Source organism: Juglans microcarpa x Juglans regia, chromosome 3S (genome assembly GCF_004785595.1).
Source record: "Juglans microcarpa x Juglans regia isolate MS1-56 chromosome 3S, Jm3101_v1.0, whole genome shotgun sequence".
NCBI lineage: Eukaryota > Viridiplantae > Streptophyta > Magnoliopsida > Fagales > Juglandaceae > Juglans > Juglans microcarpa x Juglans regia.
In genome coordinates, this window is record NC_054599.1 from 3,148,064 (window position 1) to 3,170,019 (window position 21,956).

General features: G+C 37.2%; 2 protein-coding genes across 2 annotated transcripts; one reads left to right on the forward strand and one right to left on the reverse strand.

The window, feature by feature from the left end:
• Positions 1-2,240: 2,240 nt before the first annotated feature.
• On the forward strand, positions 2,241-4,192 carry LOC121257968 (auxin-responsive protein IAA32-like). The gene is made up of 4 exons (XM_041159268.1): positions 2,241-2,541; positions 3,134-3,376; positions 3,470-3,581; positions 3,884-4,192. The coding sequence occupies exons 1-4, from the start codon at positions 2,388-2,390 to the stop codon at positions 3,966-3,968; spliced, it is 594 nt and encodes a 197-aa protein (XP_041015202.1). The 5' UTR covers positions 2,241-2,387; the 3' UTR covers positions 3,969-4,192.
• A 1,657-nt stretch (positions 4,193-5,849) lies between these two features.
• On the reverse strand, positions 5,850-8,585 carry LOC121257967 (receptor protein kinase-like protein ZAR1). The gene is made up of 2 exons (XM_041159267.1): positions 6,761-8,585; positions 5,850-6,609 (listed from the first exon to the last, which is right to left on the reverse strand). The coding sequence occupies exons 1-2, from the start codon at positions 8,229-8,231 to the stop codon at positions 5,939-5,941; spliced, it is 2,142 nt and encodes a 713-aa protein (XP_041015201.1). The 5' UTR covers positions 8,232-8,585; the 3' UTR covers positions 5,850-5,938.
• Positions 8,586-21,956: the final 13,371 nt, after the last annotated feature.

Sequence of the window (21,956 nt, forward strand, 5' to 3'; positions counted from 1 at the left end):
AGATATGTGTTTTTGCATACTGATGAAATCTATATAAGAATGAAGTATTTTTTGTCATGACTGATGTAGACATGAGTTTATTTTAGCATTCTGTTTTTGAATTGCGAAAAAGAGCAAATATGAGATCTAAAAAATTTTGCTTTGATTATGTTATTTTGAATATGTGAAATGATCTTAAGCTATTCAGTACTCTGTTTTGATATGATATGTCATATGAAAATCTTGACATGAATTTCTGATTCTGTATCTGATTATAATCTAGTTCCGATGTTGTTTCTGTTCTGTTTTTGTTAAGGCCCTATCACGAGTATAATAGTAATATGGCTCCGCCACAAGTATATTGGTGATTTATAACACTACCATGGGGGTTAAACATGATATACGACCCTGCAACGGATATAATAGTGGTATACGACTCCATCATGGGTATAATAGTGACATACAACCTCGTCAAGGGTATAATTGTGATTTATAACCCTACCACGGGGGTTAAACATGGTATATGGCCCCGCCACGAGTATAATGATGGTTTATAACTCTACCACGGGGGTTAAACATAATATATGTCTCGATGTGATGCTCTGATATTATATAAGATGATGTCTCAGTTTATGATATCCCAAAAGATTTTTGAATAAGAAAGCTTTCTGAAAGTTTTGCTCTGATATTTTGATAACATGTTTTGATTCTACATTTTGAAAGTAAATATTTTGTTATGCATTCTAAGTTCTGTAAATGTTCATATTTACATAGTAGTATATGTTCTCTGCTTATTGAGTTGTTGATAACTCACCTCATTATCTTCACAATATTACAGATGACTTTGATGGTTCAGTTGATGATCAGTAATAGAGTGCATGGGCAAAATTAGCTAAGGATAGTAGTTGAGTACCTCGGGGTACTATTGTTGTTGGATAATTTATTTTATTTAGTAGTTGGACTTCAGTATGTTTAGATGTTTTATGGAGACTTATGTAAACTTCGTTTCATTTTATTTTGTTAGTTGAGATATGAGGGGCAGTTGACCTATTTTTTCTGGTTTATTGTATTGAAGATCTAATAAATGAATATGTGTGGTTAATTAAATTAGAGGTATTTATATTTGATTTGGAGCATTTGGAAGTATATATATTTGAATTTGAAAAATATATTAACATTGTTAAGTAAGGTGATATGAGTTAACTTCCTGGACTTCCGGGAACAAGCGTTACAAGTACTCCCTTGACATTAGGTTGAATGAATCCCTTTCAAAGAGTTCGTTTGAGATTTTGCTCGAGATTTACCATTCTAAGTTCGCTCAACATGCATGCGACCCTTTGGTTGAGCGAATAGCACACTTTCTTTTATACGATTTGTACTCGTTTTAGGCTTCTTTTTAGATTCTATTTAGGAAGAGAGAGAAAAAGATGTAGAAATAAAACAACTTCTGAAACAAAGAGAGAGCAATCCACTAAAGAATCCTCTTCACTTTTTTCGAAAGATAAGGAGGATAAGACAAAATGAATGAAACAGAATAATTACTATGTTTAGACTAGGGAGAACAATAGTCATTGATATCATTTGATTTTATTCAATTTGAGAACTCATTTGAGAGGGTTTATTTCTATTCCTTGTGATGATCTTAGAGTGAACTTTGAGATTTAAAAAAAAACAAAAAAAAATGCTTCATTTTCGTAAATTAGATCTGTATTTGATCTGTTTGGCTGCATTCGTAGCGTCAGATTAGGTCTGTACTCTACATCAATTATCTAAGGCAGTAGTAATTATTCCATGTCCTCGAAGGTATATATTAAACCGTTAAAAGATAAGTGCCACAGCCTTAATAGCCTGACCCCCCACTGGAGCGCAGACATGAACGCACAATGCAGTAGAATTGAACATGTTGGTCTAAGCAGTTCATACTCGTATATATCCGGCATCGGTTAGTTGCCCGGGGACTGGACCCAGGTCACCCAGGGAGACCAACCTGAGAAGGCTGAACCTTTGTAGCAATGTTAGGTAGCAGGATCCGCAACTACTTTTATTTTGCATCAGTCTGGCCATCTTTTTGTTCTTCTGCTACTGTTACCGAATCCCTTATGTTTTTTGCATGTTTGACAGCAGCACTAGAGGATAAACCTTCTTTCAATAATACATAATGGTAAGGACGCTTTCTTGTCTTCAGTGTCTACTCAGCTGCCCCCCCCCCCCCCCCCCCCCCCCCCCCCCCCCCCCCCCCCCCCCCCCCCCCCCCCTCCCACTGGCACAGTTCGCTTTTGATCTGCTTCACATTTTCAGTTGTTTTTGCCCAAAAGTTCTATAAATAGGTACCTCCTTTGAATGCAAATCCGCACACCATTGCAATCGACACAGCCTAGCTAAGTACGGTTGACTGCAATATTCCGATCATGGATTCAAACACATCGGGATTTCTTCTCTCCTCAACTCTTCAGTCAGCTCATTTCGAAGCCAAGCAGGATGGTGATCATGGTAGCATTGACCTGGGTCTTAGTCTGAGAACTCTGCAACCTGAAGATTATCATCCCTCCGGCAGCAGTCGTCGTATGCCCTTGCTTTGTGCCTTGGTTTTTGTTGCATGTTGTCATTTGTTGTTTATCTAAGTTACTCATGTCTAGCTAGCTTTGAATGCTTTCCAGTTGAGATTAAGGCTTTCATGCGGCTTTCAATTAATTATGGGCAAAATGCCCCGCCATCATGGTGACACATTTGGGGTATATGGTACTAATTTGACACAAGAACAAATAAAATCATATGATACGTTGTTATGTGCCAATATAAATCGTTAATTCGAGGTAGTATTGCATGGATGGTTATGCTTTTTGTTAAAGGTTTACTCATTCATGATCTAAAAGTACTAGAGTTGTTAGATACTAATTTAGTTAAATCTTTAACTTTTAGCTTTAAAATCATCGCATCTCACCCCATAGTTTTTTCTCCGGTACTACTGATCGTTAAAATCTAATCATTGATTCAAAAACCCTAAAAAATTATCGGATATTGATTTGGTTACAGTTTTAATATTTTTTATCATAACACTTTCATGATAATGCTTAAAAGGAAATTTTTTTAGGCCTTTCAGTTTAGTAACATTAGTTGCAATGTACTGACCGGAGTGTTGCATCATTTGGATCAGTCTTAAGCCTTGAGGGATATGATGATTGGCCTCATGAGGCTAACCTGAACTTGAACAGTTTAAACAGTATGCACCGAAGAAATATCCCAGAAGGTTGTGATGAAGAATCGGAGGGAGTCCAAAGCAAAGAGAGTTGGGGTTATGTGAAGGTTAACATGGATGGGGTTATCGTTGGCCGGAAAATTTGCATCCCTGATCATGGCGATTACTCTGGCCTCGCATATCATCTGGAGGACATGTTTGGTAAGTAAAAGCTACCATGCTAGAAATTTAAAAATGATAATTTTTTTTAGTTAAATAATAACCAATTAATGATTAATTCCCTCAATATTTCAGGGACACAAGTGGTATCTGGGTTAAGGTTGTTCCAGGATGGATCCGAATTTACGCTGTTGTATAAGGACAGATCAGAGGAGAATTGGAGGGCAGTTGGTGATGTGCCATGGAAGTAGGTTCTTAAATAGTCATAATCTCCTGCTTGCTTTTAAGAATTGGCATTTTTCTTGTTCTCTTTTATCCCGAATGTCAGTTTTTACTGTTTCATACTGTTTATTTACCGTTCATTTAAGTGAATATTTTCAAAATTTAAAAGATAAAATATTGTATTTGGATAGCCAAAACTACTGTTCGGTACAACTCCAAATGAGATGTTTTCATCTGTATTGACTAACCAAACCAGGCCTAAAGTACAGGAAAAAGTCTTGGAAGCAGCTAGCATTGTGTTTGACTGTTTTGTTTCTCTTGCCACAGGGTGTTTGTGCAATGTGTGAAGCGGCTGAGGATTGCACGAAAGAATGCAGATCCTGTTCCTGGTTCTTCATCAAAATTCACCTGAGTTTTCTTCATTCCCTCCCCCCTCTCTCATGTTTTTTAAGCGTATCTGACTAATTAGAAGTAAAGTTAAGGTGGAAAACTTCCCAAGCAAATGTCTTTCAAAATCGCAATGTCCACTGCAACTTTGGTAATCCTAAAATAATGTAAAGGAGCATCTTAATGAAAGACCGCATAAGCAGGCTGATCAGTATCAACTTTTAGTTGGTGGATGTTCAGGTGATCAAACCAATATGTTTTTAAATATTGTTAGCACTATCTCGTGTTAATTCTAATATTTCCATTAATTTTGTTATGTCTAATCGCATGATTTAACATATTTTAATTAATTAATTTTTATTTAAATGATTGACTTATAAAATACTTAAAATGTACCATATCAATCAGTGTGATTGATAATGACAAAACATCAGAGAAACATTGCTTTTTTCTTTATCGTGATCTGCATCCATGCGTGAACATGATACAATCCACACTCTAACACTCGTAAAATTCAATTGAGTTAAAATAAACAGAAATGACAAAACACCAACCTATCTACAATTTTCTAACCAACCACTTGATAAAGTAATAATTTTTTTTCAAATAAATACTATTACTAAGGTATGTCTGCCCCAAAATTTATTTACATTCCAGCAAGAAGCTCTCTTATAGTAAAAAAAAAAATGCAGATTGAACAAAAAATAAATCCAGGGACACCAAAGACTTCTGCAAGCCACATTGTTGGGTAAGAAGAAAATGATATTTTACATGAGAGAAAAGAACACCTTAACATTGAAATGGATATATGAAAAGTGAAAATAGGTTTGAGAATAAAGATGGATTACAAAATATACGTGAAGATCGCACAAATTTGACGTGCATAAAGAAGGGTAGCATCCAAAAGAGAAAGATGCCAAGGAAATAGTCCGGCAGATTACTTGGCACGTATGGACATCTCGAGTTCGTGGGATAGCTTAGAGAGCTGCCGAGAGAGGTGAGAGGTTTGTTGAGATTGGATTATTTGGGTTTGCCATGTATGAGATTGTGAGGTTTTCTTGCATTGAGATATATTAGTGTTGTTGGTATGTTTTGCTTTGGTTGAGGTTTTGTAAATGTATTCCTCCGCCAAAAGTGAGGATTTGTTAACAAAGGGGCAACCTCTATTAAAAAAAAGAAGAAGAAGATCCCAATTCAGACATGCACTATACAGGTAGAAATAAATCCGGATTAAGCAGCATTCGCTAACTACCATAAACAATATATAAAATTCAAATAAGGGGCCAAAATCAAGTTAAACTTGATCTTAGAATGCTGGACCACGTTTACTTCATGCTTTCACTAATGTGAAAGAGGCCAACGAGGGCATGCTCCCAGATAATCTTGTCTTGAAGTACATCTTTTGCTGGGAAAGTTCATGATAGTATATAACAGGCCATTAATCAGGAAACAGACCAAAGGAGTTCAGCTGGATGGACTCCATACCCCCAAGTAATATGGTCATCACAATCTCAGTTTTGCATACATGCGATCAGTATACACTTTTCTTTTTTGATCAATTGTTTCAGGATTCATTAGACAGGGTAGAGTGGAAGAAACAACAATAAAATAATTAACATGAAACAAGAAGACAAAAAGGGTCTACTTCAAGAACTAAAAGAAAAAAAAAGACATGCTTTTACATATATTCCAACAGCCAACTCATTGAAGATAGGATATGAAGTCTCATCGCATGCTCCTCTAGCAGACCTACCTTCACCTAGCCCCTATGCAATGACAATTGACAAAGAGAACCTTACAGAGAATAAAGTCACCAACACAAATTGACCATTACCTCTCTTCCAACACTTCAATTCTGATATCGGTTCTATCTTAATTTTTCTCTCTCTCTCTCTCTCTTTTTTTCTGAATTTAGGAAAATTCAGCTACCCTGTGTATATCTCAGTGAAATGACAAGCTACATCAATGATCAAATTCATAATTGTATGGGGCTTCTCAATCAGTGGTCATGGTAAGTCTGTCTAAAGCATCATACACATGTCTCATTGCTGGTCTGCTTTCAGGGCTGCTATGAACACAAGCCATTGCAATCTTTAGAACTGCAATCATCTGCTCTTCATTATCTGCATCTAGAGCCAAATATGGTTCCAAAACATCTGAAAGTGGCTTCTTTTCTTCAATGCAGAGCTGAATCCATTGCACAATATCCATCTCTAAGGTACCCACATGAACAATGGGCAATCTTCCGGTAATCATTTCCAGTAGGATCACCCCAAATGAATAAACATCCCATTTCTGTGAGGGTTTGACCACTTTAAGTGCCTCAGGAGCTTGATAATTAGATCCTATACTAGTACCTGAGCTAATCGTAGTAACTTCTGAGGTTGCACTCTTATGTTGTCTTTCTTGTGGTCTCTCAGTGGCCATTCGATTAGATTGCAGGGTTGGGGACCCTCCAGCAATATTAGCAAGGCGCCCAAGTCCAAAATCAGAGATGTGCGGTTCCATATTCTCTCCAAGCAATATATTACTCGGCTTCAGGTCTCCATGTACATATTTTTTGGGGCTAAACTCATGCAAATATACCAACCCTTTTGCAATTCCTTTCATAATTTTCAATCGAACAGACCACGATAGTGGTGTAAATGATATCATTCCAGGTTTCCCTGATGACATTAAACCAACAAAATCAATTCCAAAAAAATTACATTAATAAAAGCATTTAATAAATCAAAATAAGGTAAGTAACCAGCACAAAAGAGAATACATAAAAAAAAAAGGAACCTAGTTCAAGAAAGAGGGCTGCGTAAGACTTACCATGAATTGCAGTAGCAAGGTTTCCACTGGGCAGATAATCATAGATGAGCAGTTTCTCTTCAACAGACCAATAATAGGCTCTTACTGTTACAATATTAGGATGCCTTACTTTTCCAATTGCTTCTACTTCTGTCTGAAACTCTTTAAATCTCTGAGAACCTCCCTCACCCAACCTTCTCACAGCTAAGGTAAGCCCATCTTCAAGGACAACTTTGTACATAATTCCAATTCCACTCTTTCCTAGAACAAAAGCCGATGCCTTAAGAAGCTCATCCAAATCAAAAGCCACCTGCGTATCCAATGGCACAAGGTCATACTGCTCAACATTTTCTAAAGTCTCTGATTCATCCTTCCTAAAGCACAAACAATCCTTCCTTCCCTTACCCCCCTTCTCAAAACCATAATCATTTTCTTCCTTACCCTTACCACAAGCACAAATCCTTGCATAACAAGACGAGAACAGCAATCCAACGAGGCAAATGCCGATTACATCACCCACTACAATCGCAGTTACAGCGCTCTTACTTAAGCCTCTTGCTTTCTTTCCAGCACTGTCATCAGGATTCTCAGGTGGGTAATTATCTGGCAAAAATGGAATGGAGGAAGGTGAACTCGCACTGTTTGTATCTGAAGAACATGGGTTCTTCAGTGGAGGGCCACAGAGCCAAGAATTCCCAATAAAAGCTGTTGGTCCTCTGTTCATTAGTGCACCATTTTGAGGTACAGGCCCGCTCAAATTGTTATAAGTGAGATCAATATATACCTTCTCAGGAAGGTTTCCAAGGCTGGCTGGGATTGATCCAGAGAAACGATTGTGAGATAAATCAACCGTACCTTGCAACCTGGACAAATTTCCAATATCACTAGGAATTGAACCATTGAATATATTGAATGAAAGATCAAGTTTTTCCAGAGAAACCAAACCAGTTCCAAATCCATCTGGCAGAGAACCGGTGAGATTATTTTGACTGAGATCAAGGATTCTGAGTCTCTTGCATTGAACAACTGAACTCGGTAAAGACCCATTAAAGAAATTCTGGGATAAATCTAAGGTTTGGAGGTATGTGAGCTTCCCAATCTCACTAGGCACGGACCCAGATAAGAGATTCCCATACAGTACCAGACTTTGTAGCCCCTGAACTTCAAAGAGCTCAACAGGCAAGCTTCCAAACAACTTATTGTTCCTCAGATTTACATGGCGGAGCTGAGAGAGAGCTCCAAGAGTAGAAGGAAGAAACCCATAAAGTTTCTTCTTTGGAATGCTAATAGAAACAACCCTTTGTTCTTTGCATGTAATCCCGTTCCACAAACAAGGGCTCTCATCAGAAGAGTTCCAGTTACTCAGAGACCCTTCCGGGTCTACTGTAATGCGCCCTTTGAACGACAAAAGTGCATAGCCTTCATCATTCAAAGAACCCACTAGACAATGGGAGTTGCAGAGAAGAAGAAGAAACAAAACCAATGGACACATATCCAGGAAAATAAAAATAATGACGGTTTGAGGAGATCTAAATAAAAGATGGAATTAACAGGACTTACAAGTCTGTAGCAGAGAACCAAGCGACGAGAAAGGTTGGGCAGATAGAATGGAGGGGCGTGAGTGTGAAAGAGAGACCAGGAAATATATGAAACCTTTGACGGGGGTGGAAGAGAGGGAGTGTTGAAGAATGGTAAAGGTTCAGGAGACAAGGACCTCGGGAAGATACAAAAAGATAAGAGAAAAAGAGAACAAAGTGGGGAAAGAAGAAAGTTGGAGAGAGAATCCCGCGACATTTTGTTGGCAGTTTACTCTCGACGAGGAATTGAGGACAACCACATTCGCTGCTAAAGCAAAGGAATTTCTTCACTCTGATAATCTAGAAAAACAAATATACTACTGTTGTATAATATTTACTGTAGTGATGCATACAATGCATATATTATGTAGATGCATGTGTTTCATTTATTTTATTTTTTATTTTTTTTAATACCCACATAGTCATAGATGCTACCCCTCTCTCTCTCTCATCATCTCTCTCTCTCTCTCAAGACGCTACCCCTATCTCTCTCATTATCTCTCCAGCATCTCTCTCTCTCTCTAAAGACGCTACCCCTCTCTTTCTCTCATCATCTCTCCAACGTCTTTCTCTCTCATCAACTCTCTCTCTTGCCGGCTCTTTCTCTCTCCTCGACTCTCTCTCTCTCTCTCATCCCTCATCATCTCTCTCTCCTCGACTCTCTCTCTCATCCCTCATGCTCTCTCTCTCATCTCCGACTCTCTCTCTCTCTCTCATCTCGGTCTCTCTCTCATCTCCGACTCTCTCTTATCTCTAACTCTCTCTCTCATCAGCATCTCTCTCTCATCTCTGCTCTCTCTCATCATCTCTCATCTCTATATTATCAAGGACTGTTCGTGTGATACGTAATGTGTGCAATTTGGATGCAGCAAAACAGTGACTGCTATCAAGAATTTTTCTAATATTAAATAGTTGGGTGTGGCTAGTAAGCCACCCCATCTTGAACACTACGCATACCGCCCAGCGTAAATTTTTTTTTTTTCATATTTTTTAACATATTTAAATACATTTAAAAAATAAAAAAAAATACACCAATACATTTAAAATCACTTTCTTAATCACTAAGTAAAAAAATAAAAAATAAAAAAAAATAAATTTTGACCAACGATCAAATAGAAATGTTAAAATGAGTAGGCATAGTAGTGTTTTCCTAAATGGTTATATGAGTTTTTTTTATTTTTCTTCCCTGACAAATAGGGCTTCATTCCAGATAGTAGATTACAAGCATTGTCCATCAACCATTACAATGGAAGAATTACAAGCCAGGTGGGTTTGTACCACTGTGAAAATCTAGAAGACATGGATAAATTGAGATGAGAGCTATGCTTCTATATAGATAATTGGAGGTTGCTTAATGCGCAATGGAATGCGCGTATCGATTCAGATCTCAATGAATTTTCCTGATTTTCTAGCTTAAAAAAGTTTTCAATGAATTCCTCATATCTTTTATGATAGGTTGGACAGTCCAATTTGAAATACTTTCCGGGTCATTTACTGTTTGTAGTGTTGTCAGTGAATCACATGCAATTACCAATTTTTCAATGTGTTTTTCCTTGACTTCATTGACTCCTATGAGTATAGTTGTAGCTTCTCCATGGTTTGGATTCAAGCTGGGGATGAATCTGGTTTGAACAAAGATTGGGAACACCTTTTCTAATCTACATATGGCTACTGTTGTGTTGCCTAAGCTTCTAACCGCCATGTCAAATGTTAAGGTGCGGTATTCTCTAGGTATGGCTCTCCACTTGTGACTATCATTAGCCTGCTTATTAAGCTTGACAGTGCTCTTTAAAAACTTTGATGGTGCCAATAAAAAATTCTCAATATTTGGTTGGATGGTCTCGTGTATTATCTTATTTTTAAGAAACCAGATGCTGTACATGGTTATGATGGTAAAGATTTAGAAGTGATATTCTTCACTGTTGGGAATGTTGAGATTCCTTAAAGGGGTAATTATACAATCCATACATTGTTTGATGTCCCTATTAGCAAAGTTAGTGATATCTAAGGGCCAGGGGGAGTGCCTCTAGAGAATTCTTGTGAAAGGACAAGTCAAAAAGAGATGTATTTGTGTTTCTTCCTCAGTGTTACATATGGGGCATTTGATATCCTCTTCACTTAGAGGGAGAAACATTTTCAGATTGTTTTTTCATGGGAGTGATGTTGTGGATGACTTTCCAGCAAAAGAGTTTTAGACGATCTTGGATCCTAATCTTCCAAAATTTTTTCCATTTACTGAATTGATCAGTAGAGTTAGTGTGATCTTGGTTCATGGAGATAGCTGCATAAGTAGACTTGACTGAAAATTTCTCAGTGTTATGATGTATCCACATGAGTTTGTCTTCTTGGTTATGAAAATCATATTGGGCAAGAGGGATTTTTCTAATCTCATTCGTTGTATCTTGATGGAAGAGGGCTTGAAGTAGAATTATGTCCCATCCTCTAGGCTCTTCCATTGTTAATTCAGAAACAATTAATGCTAGGTCCTTTTGTGTAGATGGAGATTTTGGACTGGGTTGAAAGGTGGGGAGAGTGGGGATCCAAGGATCAGTCCGAACCCTTATGCTTACACCATTATTAATCTGAAAGCACACAATGCTCTTCAGAATATCTTTTTGTTTTGAGATCCCTTTCCATATCCATGAGTCAGTGTTCTTTGGACTGATTGCAAAGAAAGAAAGGTTTTTCAAGTACTTTCTGGTGAGCATTTTCTTCCAAGTTGCTTCACCTCCATTAATCCTTTGCCAACCTATTTTGCTAATGAGTGCTATGTTGAAATCAGAAGTTAGCCTTATACCAAGGCTACCTACTAATTTAGGTTTGCAACTAGATTTCCACAATTTAGGAGTGGAGTTGTGAGATTTTACAGTTGAGAAACCTCACTAGAATTTCATGAAGGATTTGTCAATGAAGCTAGTAACAGCTTTTGGAATTAAGAGGGTGGGCATTTGATAAGAAGAAATGGAACTGACTACTAATCATATTAAAGTGGTCTTGCCACCCTGGGAGAGGAACTTGGTTTTCCACCCTACCAGTTTCTGAGTGATCCTCTGTTGCATTTCTTTGAAATGAGCTTTTTTTGAAACTTTGAAGTGAAGGGACAGACCAAGATATTTGATATTAGAGGTGACATTTTTTAAACCAAGGATCTATTTTACTTCTCTTCTAATTTGGGGTAAGGTGTTGCCACTAAATTGTATGAAGGACTTAGCAGCGTGAACTACCTAATCAAAGAGTATTTTTCAAGACAGTTACAGAATCTTTGCGCATTATTCTTGAAGGCTTTTCCAAAGATGATCAAATCATCTACAAAAAATAGATGTGATATAGTGGGTCCATTCTTGCTAATGGAGATGCCTATGAGGTGAACAAGGTTTTCTTCTTTTATGATAATACGAGTGAGGACCATAGTTCCAAGAATGAAGAGGAAGGGATATAAAAAAATCCCTTGCCGAAGACCTCCGAATGGTTGAGAGTAGCCGCAAGGGCTTCCATTTATGATCACATAGTATGAAACAGTAGTGATACATTCTTTAATCCAGTTGATCCATTTGCTGTGGAAACAAAAATTGGACATTATACGAGATTATTTTGTTAAAAAAATTATTAAAAATATAAAAAAAAAATTTGCATCATATATTCATCATATATTCATCATTTGTAAATTAGACTATCTAATTAGAATTAAGGAGGTTTGAGTATATAAAGGCCGGTTTGGATTTAGAGTTGATATCAATTCATCTTATCTCATCTAATCTAATTATAATAATTTTTTAAAATTTTCACACAAATATAATAAATAATTCAACTTTTTAAAATTTCAAAACAATAATAATATTAAAAAAAATATTTTAACAATATTTTATTTAACTTTTAACTTTTATCTCATCTTAACTTACTATCAAACTGAGGGCAAAATCTAATCCAATCCCAAATAATCAATGTTTGGAAGTGATAATGATTAATGATGAAGAATCCATTGGGAATTATATATGGGTGAATATCCCTTGCTGCATGTGCAAATTAGCTCCAATTCTCCAAGAAAACAAAAGAAAAATCATTTGCTCTTCTTCTGTTTGGAAAAAGAGGGTAGACTCTCTCTCTCTCTCCCTCTAATGAAGGGAAAATGATAATTGGACGGTTCAGAATGGAAGAGATAGCCAGAGTCAATGCGTTGGGCAGCCATGATTAACCTCTGATGCTTATAAACCGTTTGGGAGACATACTATGATTAAGGTCACGTTGTGCCCCCAATGATCATAATTTTATTCATTAGAAACCCAGTTCGCCGAAAGAGATCATGATATACGAAGAAAAATTTTATTTGCAGTATTTACTCAGAGACTGTATCTACAGGTCTTTTCTTAAATGAATGGTCCTGATCTTTCTTTGCCTAGTGAGTGGGTCCATAGTACGGCACCATTGTGTATGTGCCGCGTGTCGAGAAAACAGAGCTCCAAGCCACGATGGCAAACTTTACAAGTAGCCGTTTGTGAGTGGGTGTGAACCCCACATTAATAGGTTTTTGTTTGAGACTGATACGTTAATTCTTGGTGTATTAAAAGGAAATCGAATCGTTTTTTGAGGTACTTCAAATTAATATTTTATGTTAAGGGAGACTGTACTGTTTTGCCCGTCCTATGTTAATGGTGCACTTCCTTTATAATTTAGGTATATATAGAAACAGATGAGTCTGTAACTGTAAGCATTAACCTCATGACTTTCATTGAAGAACCAAACCCACAAATCCAATACATTTTTCCTCTACCAAGTTTGAATTTTATTGATATGATCTGATCTGATCTGTATGAACAGAAAGAATGATCAAATGACTGATTGAAAATGTCATCCAAGCCTCAGCAATTAGCATCTTGTGCAAGTAAATTACCCCATTTAACTTTGTCCCGGAAATTGATCTATAGCTTGCATATACTATATACTATATTTTCATTTCATTTTTATCATGATTTGACATTCTCCTTACTCTAAAGCGTAAGATTTTTTGTGTTTTTGTTTCCACTTTCAAGCCTACAAAAATCGAGCCAAGTCTATATTAGTTTTTCTATATACAGTCAGTAGATACAACAGGCGTGCAGTCATTCATGTCACGTCAATTTAAAATAAGTTATTTATTCTTTCTCTAAACGTATATGTTCTCTTTCATAAGCTATCTCATCAGCTCGATCTCTCTCTCCTTAGCTCTCTCTCATCTCTCTGTCTCATCAGTTCGGTCTCTCTCATCAAGTATCTTCACGTCAACTCTATTTGCATGCCGTTTACCCCATATGCTTGTAACAAGCATTTTTCTATCTATATATTCTAAAGACTAGGATTTTCATGGATATTTTCAAATCCAAGAAAAAGGGAAACGGATATCTGCAAATCAGGGTCTGGGCCCCGCACCAGAATACCGTAGATTATAGGCACGCTGGGAAAAGTTTGCAAAGATTTGAGTACGTGATGATCAATGATCATACGATGCCGTGCTTATCTTAAAATTAGTTGAAAAAAGAATATAATTATTTATACCTATTTTTCTTGTTCATAAAGAAGCCAGCGTTGTCACTTGTCACGGCAAAGTACTAAAAGACATTTGGAGATGGGGATGGAGAAAAGTAACGTTTGTGGTTTAATGTTATAGTATAGGAAAGATGCGCAAATGTGGCAAATTATTAGCCAGTCGATATAAAAAGAAAGCAGATAAGAATCTCGTTGAAATCTATAGAAAAGTTCTTTTTTTTTTTTTTTCTTTTTCTTTGTTTGATAGGTAGGAAATTAAATATTGTTTTTGTTAAAGTTTATGTAAATATACACAACAAAAAAAATACCTTAAAGATAATCTGTGTAGTTGTTCTATAAGTAAATCCAATGTTCAAATCTCTGATTTTGCATTTCATCCGGTGTGTGAGTGTGCTACGTAGATAAATCTAGAGATACACTCAATATACTTATAGTCTAAGTATTTTCACTATAAAACAGAGAGACTCCAAATGATGAGATGATATCTGCCGGGATGGACTTCGCATGGTAGCCAAGCCAACGTTACGGCCATCAGGGGCACGCCCACTAAGGGCACCCCCCGCTTTATTACAGTTCTGTAGTTCAATCTCTAGCTGCTCCTCTCTTGCACCAATTTCTTGTTTACCCATGTCAGCTACTGTTTTAGTTCAACACGTTAAGTACCATCATCTTCTGCATTAATTGCTCCCTTCTTCATCCATCTTCCATCTTTGTATTCAACATTGCTGTCAAAGAACTATCTTTACCTTTCTCTGCAAGATAGCATACAAGGAGCTTGAGCTTCTGCTAATATTGGAAGTGGTCAACATCTTCTCAATGTTTCTCACAACCTCCATGGCCTGCGTGAGTTTACCTAACATCGCGCTTTCTTCTCTTACGAGTTTCAACTCATGATAGTCCATTAAAATTAGCCCATTTTTGTATGATTCTTGGCTTTTTTGGGGACACTTATCATTCTAATTGTCAGAGTCAAACAATGCCTCACATTCTTACTGGTTTTTTGAACATTCAATGATCACAATCAAATCGGGTAACTCCATTAGAACACAACCCAAATATGTACATTTGTTGTATATGAATGAAAAAAGTAGGGAGAAAGAGAGAGTACTATATTGCAAGGCAATCATCATTGAATCAAGAAACTGAAAATCTGCTTTCATTGGCTTATTATTCTTACATCAACATCCTCATATCTTTACCTCTAAACACTTCTGGATTGCTATGTACCAGAATGTTTAGAACAAACAATAGCTTTGACATTACTTTAAAGCAGAAGGGAATTAAGCAGTCCTTTGGCACAGTTTAAATTCAAGCACCGCAACCTGCACCACACCCGGCTGCACAAGCTGTTCCATACGTATCTTTTTGGGTGGCCGAGGCTTTGTCTTTGGATGCTCCACCTGCACAGGCAAAGATGACTGCTGTAATAAGAGAAAGCATAGCCAGCACAACCCAAAAGATCACTAAAACTGCACTGCTTAAGCTTTCATTAATGTTGATGCTTTCATGATCCCCTCGCACTGCTGCTTTCCATTCCCTGACCATCTATATATATATGTTCTAACAGCTTTATTTCTCTCTCTCTCTTTCTGTCTCTGTTGAAATAGCTTGCAATTTCTATGGTTCCTTGCAGGAGATGCAGACTAATATATATATATATATATATATACGAGAAGGAGGCTTTACTCCGTTCACAAGCGATTATAATTTTATCAAATAATTTGATCTTTCTAGCCAAGCCCGCGTTCACCACGTAGCAGTTGTACTGATCACGTGCCCTGTATTTTCTTTGGATTCATGATTAAATACGAAATTTCATCGACTCATGACATTGGGAATCTTAAAAGTACAAGATGATTTCAATTTTTAATCCAAACGTTTTTCAACTATTTAATCTCATCTAATTATTATAATATTTTCAAATTTTTAAATAAAATATAATAAATAATTTAATTTTTTTAAATTATAAAATAAAATTAATATTATAAAATTGTATTCTAATCATGTTCTATTCAATTTCATTTTATCTTATCTCATTTTATCAAAAGAGACCTAAAAATTTAAAGATTGATGGTTGATTATTCCTCCCTGCGGTTTATGACATTTGTATAACTTACTCTATGTAGTAATTTCTCATATGAGAGATCTATATTCATATGAGAGAATGCAGTTTGGTGGAGAAGGAAGATGTCCATATCTTATCCTTTTCAAAGTCAGATTTGTTGATTAGAAAAAGGAATGGAAACGAGAGAGAAAAGATGGGTCTCTTTCTTTTATGGAAACGATCGATCCGGAATCATTGCAAGTTGAGATGGTGAAAATTGATATGGCAGCTGATTAGTCGTCTCTCATTTGGGCTCCTTATCATTGCAAGGATTCTTCTTATTTTGTAACTGAAATCTCTTATTTATAAATATGCAAGCTTGATTAGAATAAAAAAAAGTTGAGCACTGGCGTTCAAATAAATATCATATATATCTTCTCATCTTTGTTTATTCTAGGAGTTATGTAGGGCTACCGAAAAAGTAGTCTGAAGCAGATTACCGAATAGTTGATTTTTTTTTTATGTATTTTTTTAATCATTATAAATATTTTTAAAAAAAATAAAAATTTACAATATTATTAAAAAATATTTACTTAATTACTAAATAATAATAAATAAAAAAACATTCGGGACGGAATCCCGAATTCCAAATCCAAAGCATTTCTGTTATTCTAGACATTAATGCCTCGAGACATCTTCGTACTGCCGAAAGCATTTTTACTCACTTCTACCTTTTGTCTCCTCGTTGCCATTGCCGACGACAGACAAAGCCTTTGGAGAAGTAAAATAATAGTTTAGTCAGACTTATAGCTAATCCATTGTGAATGTATTTGAAATAGGTTAGCTAAAATAACTATTATGCCTTTCTTGGTTAAAATTTGGCTAGAAAATGCCTTTGGAGAAGTAAAATAATAGTTTAGACAGATTTATAGCTAATCCATAGTAGAATGTATTTGAAATAGGTTAGCTAAAATAACTATTATGCCTTCCTTGGTTAAAATTTGGCTAGAAATATAAATAATTCAACCCCAGTGCTATTATGAGTTAAAGCTGGGACGATGATGTAATTTGAAATGGAGGACAATAGATTGAAGCGTTATTTTTATAAATTCAAACTGACGTAATACAAAAAATTATTTTATAATTATAAAATTTCACATCATATCAAATTATATTAATTTTTTTATATATAAAATCTATTTATAGACAAATTATTTTGATTTTAATCTTCACGCTCTTACATATATTTTCGAATAAATTTATTTAAAAACATAAATACCATATGCTTCAAGTGTTACGATTATTAGAATAGATGATAGTGTTACGACACATGTACAAAAAAATAACCTTCTATAAAAAACTATAAACAATTGTTATTGTGTCTTTGTTGTTCTTGTAACCACTTTTATTCCCTTTTGCCTTGTATAAATACCTAATAAATCATCAATGAAATGCATTGAATATTGAGCAAATCCTTAGTCTGTTATAGTATCAGAGCGGCAAGACTAGCTGTCGCATGATTCCATGTCCCTATCCAACCCACCCCTTCCTTCCCCCAAACACCTCCATTGCTTCCTCCTTCTCCCACATTGTCACCACTAAGTTAACTATTGAAAATTATACCTTATGGAAGGTTCAAATCAATGCATATTTTCGAGGTCAGGATCTTTATCAATTTATTGATGGCTCTCGTTCCTCTCCTTCTGAGTTTTTATCCAATTCAACTGACCCGAATCCAGATTTTTTCTCGTGGAAACGTACCGATCAACTGGTTCTTAGTATCATTTTTTCTTCTCTTTCCGACTCTATCATTGGTCATGTCCTCTCCTCTACAACCTTTTGGGAACTCTAGTTATCGTTGGAAACAATGTGTTAATGCCAAAAATTGCACAACAGACCAGAAAGGAAGAAAGAGTCATCTCCAACTCACGTTGGTGATTCGGACTTCGATACGGTGCTCTTCGTGTTCATCCATGAAATAAATAATAAATAAACAAATAAAAATAAATAAAAGAGGAGACAAGAATTTACGTGGTTTGGAATAAAAGCCTACGTCCACGAGTTATTGGGGGCAAAATCTACTGTATCAGGTGATGATTTTACAATATTTCATAGCCTCACATATCACTTAATACAATCGAAGAATTTAGTCTCAGGAGAGTCCCTCTAGAGAATTGGTGGAGAGTGCATAGAGTGAGCTTGTCAGATTTGTGGGGGAGCTGCTCCTTATATAGACGTTATTTTCTTGGAGTGATAGAGTCTAACTTGACTTGCGATACATTTTCCTTTTAGGAGTCTGAGCCAGCTTCTTTGTCTTATCTCTTTACTGCCTTATCTCTTGGCTTAGTGATAGATTTTCAGAAGATTTGACCTAGTCAATTTAGTCCCTAATAGATGCCCTCCATTCTTAAGGTCAACTTGAGGACCACTCATGGAGATCTCCATTGCATAACAATGAAAAACTATCAGCTGCCAAAATTTCTTTTTCTGCAGGTTACCTCCACTACGGTTGCCTAATAATGAAAAATTGCCCCATGCTTCCATTTTGATGTGGATGTAAAAGTTTGTTTGTAGTAATCCACGCTTAAGTGGTCAGGGTGCCCGTCGACCCCCTAGATCCATCTTAGGCGGTTGCCGAGCTCGTCGACTTGTTCCAGAAGGACACCTGCGCAAGGCAGTTATAGAGCTTGGAGGTTTGTTCCTGAAGGTAACCCGTTGGCGGCAATTATAGCGAGTGGAGACAGTCAAATGTGAGTGTAGAGGGAGAGTGACTCAACTGCGTACTCTGGTGATGGGGGTGTAGTGAGAGATGCCCTCGATAGTGATGGGCGTAACGGGAGATATCCTCGACCGTGTAGCCTTGGCAAATAGGTGTAGTGGGAGATGCCCTCGACTGCATAACCTTGATGAGTGAAGTGTACGGCCTGTGGAGTGTAGTGGGAGATGCCCTCGACTGCGTAACTCTTGGAGATGGGCGTAACGGGAAAGATTATCGACCGTGTAGCCTTGGAGAATAGGTGTAGCAGGAGATGCCCTTAACCACATAACTTGGCGAGTGGAGTGTAGCGAGAGATGCCCTCGACCGCGTAACTCTTGGCGATGGGCGTAACGAGAGAGATCATTGACCGTGTAGCCTTGGCAAATAGGTGTAGCGGGAGATGCTCTTAACCGCGTGACCTTGGTGAGTGAAGTGTAGAGGGAGATGTCCTCAACCATGTAACTCTTGGCAATGGATGTAACAGGAGAGATCTTCGACCGTGTAGCCTTGGCGAATAGGTGTAGCGGGAGATACCCTCGACCTTGTAACCTTGGCAAGTTTAGTGTTGGTGAGTGGAGTGTAGCGGGAGATGCTCTCGACCACGTAACTCTTGGCAATGGGAGTAATGGAGAGATCATCGACCATGTAACCTTGGCGAATAAGTGTAGCAGGAGATGCTCTCGACTGCGTAACCTTGGCGAGTGGAGTGTAGCGGGAGATGCCCTTGACTGCGTTGATGTTAAGGTTGAGCTCAACTGCTTTGTTATAGTGGGAGATAAAACGCGACCACACTCTATGGCTGGAGATAAAGCTATCCTTAAAATAAAAACCAAAATAGTTAGATTAAATAATCCAAGTCACAAGTTTGAGGTTTGCAAACCTTAGTTATCTTGCTTGAGTGTGGCAAAGGCTGGTGACCCACAGGCGATGCCCCGGGCAGCCATGCTCTAGCATTGATGAAGGCCCGAGATACCCGCGATACCAGCAAAAAGGCCCAGGATGCCTACTATACCGAACAACCTATTTTGTTAAAGATAAATTGAGATGCATAAGCAGAGCCCGAGATCTGCTTCATTATTGGTGCTTCGTGCCATGCGATTAATTTCCAGTGAAGTATGTTCCCACGACATGTAGCAGCCAAGTTTCTTGTGAGACCTTGAAGAGCTTCATTGAAAAAGTCTTTCAAAAAATCAACTTCGTTAGTAAAAATAAAATAACAAATTTGAAGGAGCTAAACCAGAGTAATTTGTCCTGATTGAGATCATTCGCTGCTGAATTTTTGCACGGGGAATTTGTTCATCCTTGAGCGCTTTTGTAGTAATGAAAATTCTTCGTCTTTGGCAAGTTCACTTTTTGAGTTAACCGGCTCAACTTTCTTTCTTCTTTTTCTTCTTCAATCCTTTTTTTTTTTCTTTTCTTTTTTTTTTTTTTTTTTTTTTTTTTTTTTTTTTTTTTTTTTTACAGTGTTAGAATGTAAACAACAAGAAAAATAGCAAAGCTAAGGATATCTTATCTGATGTTTTGATGACGATCTTGTGGTGTAGAATTCACATCATGCAGGGGTGTGGCGGGCAACATATAATAAATATATATCTGTTTTTTTTTTTAGACGATCTCACGAACCAAGGAATCTAAACTTTTGTAGATGATCTCGTGAGTCAGAGAATATCCTTCTCCCAATTTCGGTATAGAGAAAAAGTTGATCCTACAGACGGCACCAACTATTAATGTAAAAAATTACACAACAAATTGGAAAGGAAGAAAGAGTCATCACCGACCCTCGTTGGTGATTCGGATTTCGATACGGTACTCTTCACGTTCATCTATAAAATAAATAATAAATAAGCAAATAAAAATAAATAAAAGAGGACACAAGAATTTATGTGGCTCGACATAAAAGCCTACGTCTACGGGTTGTTGGGGTAAAATTCACTATATCAGGTGATGATTTTACAATATATCGTAACGTTACATATCGCTCAATACAATGAGAGAATTTGTCTCAGGAGAGTCCATCTAGAGAATTGGTGGAGAATCCATGGAGTGAGCCTGTCAGATTTGTGGGGGAGCTGCTCCTTATATAGACGTTATTTCCTTAGAATAATAAAGTCTAACTTGACTTGTGATACCTTTTCATTTTAGGAGTCTGAGCTAACTTTTTTACCTTATCTCTTGGCTTAGTGATAGATTTTCAGAGGGCTTGACTCGGTCAATTTAGTCTCTAACACCATATTTGCTTCCCATTCTCAGGCCAAAGAATTTCATGTTCGTTTTCAGTTAACCAATCTCACTCAAGGTACCTAATCAATCACTAATTATTTTGCCAAAGTCTGTTCTCTTGTAGACATCTTAGCAGCTACTGGTCATTCCCTTCTTGATAAGGAATTTATGACCTACTTGCTAACTGGCCTTGGATCAACTTATGAATCCTTTATTACATCAATTCCTACTCGTGCTGAACCCATCTCCTCTTTTGAACTCTACCAACTACTTCTGGTCCATGAGAGCCGCATGTCCCACTACACCAGAAACTCTCCTTTATCTTTGAAGCCCACTGCTCACTTCTCTGTTGTTGTTGGTCATAATCTGCGAGGACGTGGTTCCTTTCGAGGTGGATGCCAAGGTCGTAGTGGCAGAGGTCAATCTGCCTCGTTCTCTCACAGCTGTCGTTCCTTTTCCCCTACTTTTTAGCCTCCCTTCCAACCCTCTGTATCTACCCGTCCCACTTGCCAGGTCTGTAACAAAACCGATCACGTAGCTCTGCAGTGTCTATATCGATTTGACCATGCATATCAACTTAAGGCACCAATTTCATTCTCTGCCAACCATACAACACCAAGCTCATTCTCAGACTCCAACTAGTATCCCGATTCTGCTGCAACCCGCCATATTACCAATGACCTCAACAACCTCAACCTCTCATCCGAGCAGTATCATGGTGGCAAACAAATCCATGTGAGTAATAGCTCGAATCTTCCCATTGAGCATTTCGGTGACTTCGCTCTCAACTCAAACTCCTCTTCCTTTATTCTTCATAATATTTTTCACGTGCCTTCCATCACAAAAAAAATTAGTTTCTGTTTTTCAATTCTGTGTTGATAATTGTTGCTTTTTTGAATTTCATGCTTCTCATTTTTTTGTGAAGGACAAAACGACAGGGAAGATCCTCTTCATCGATCCAACCCATGATGGCCTTTATGTCTTTCCTTCTGCAAAGTCCTCTGCTTTGTTTCCATCCGCTCATCTCGGCGAACGCACATCAATAGCTTAGTGGCATCACAGATTAGGCCACCCTTCACTTCAACTTGTTTCAACTAT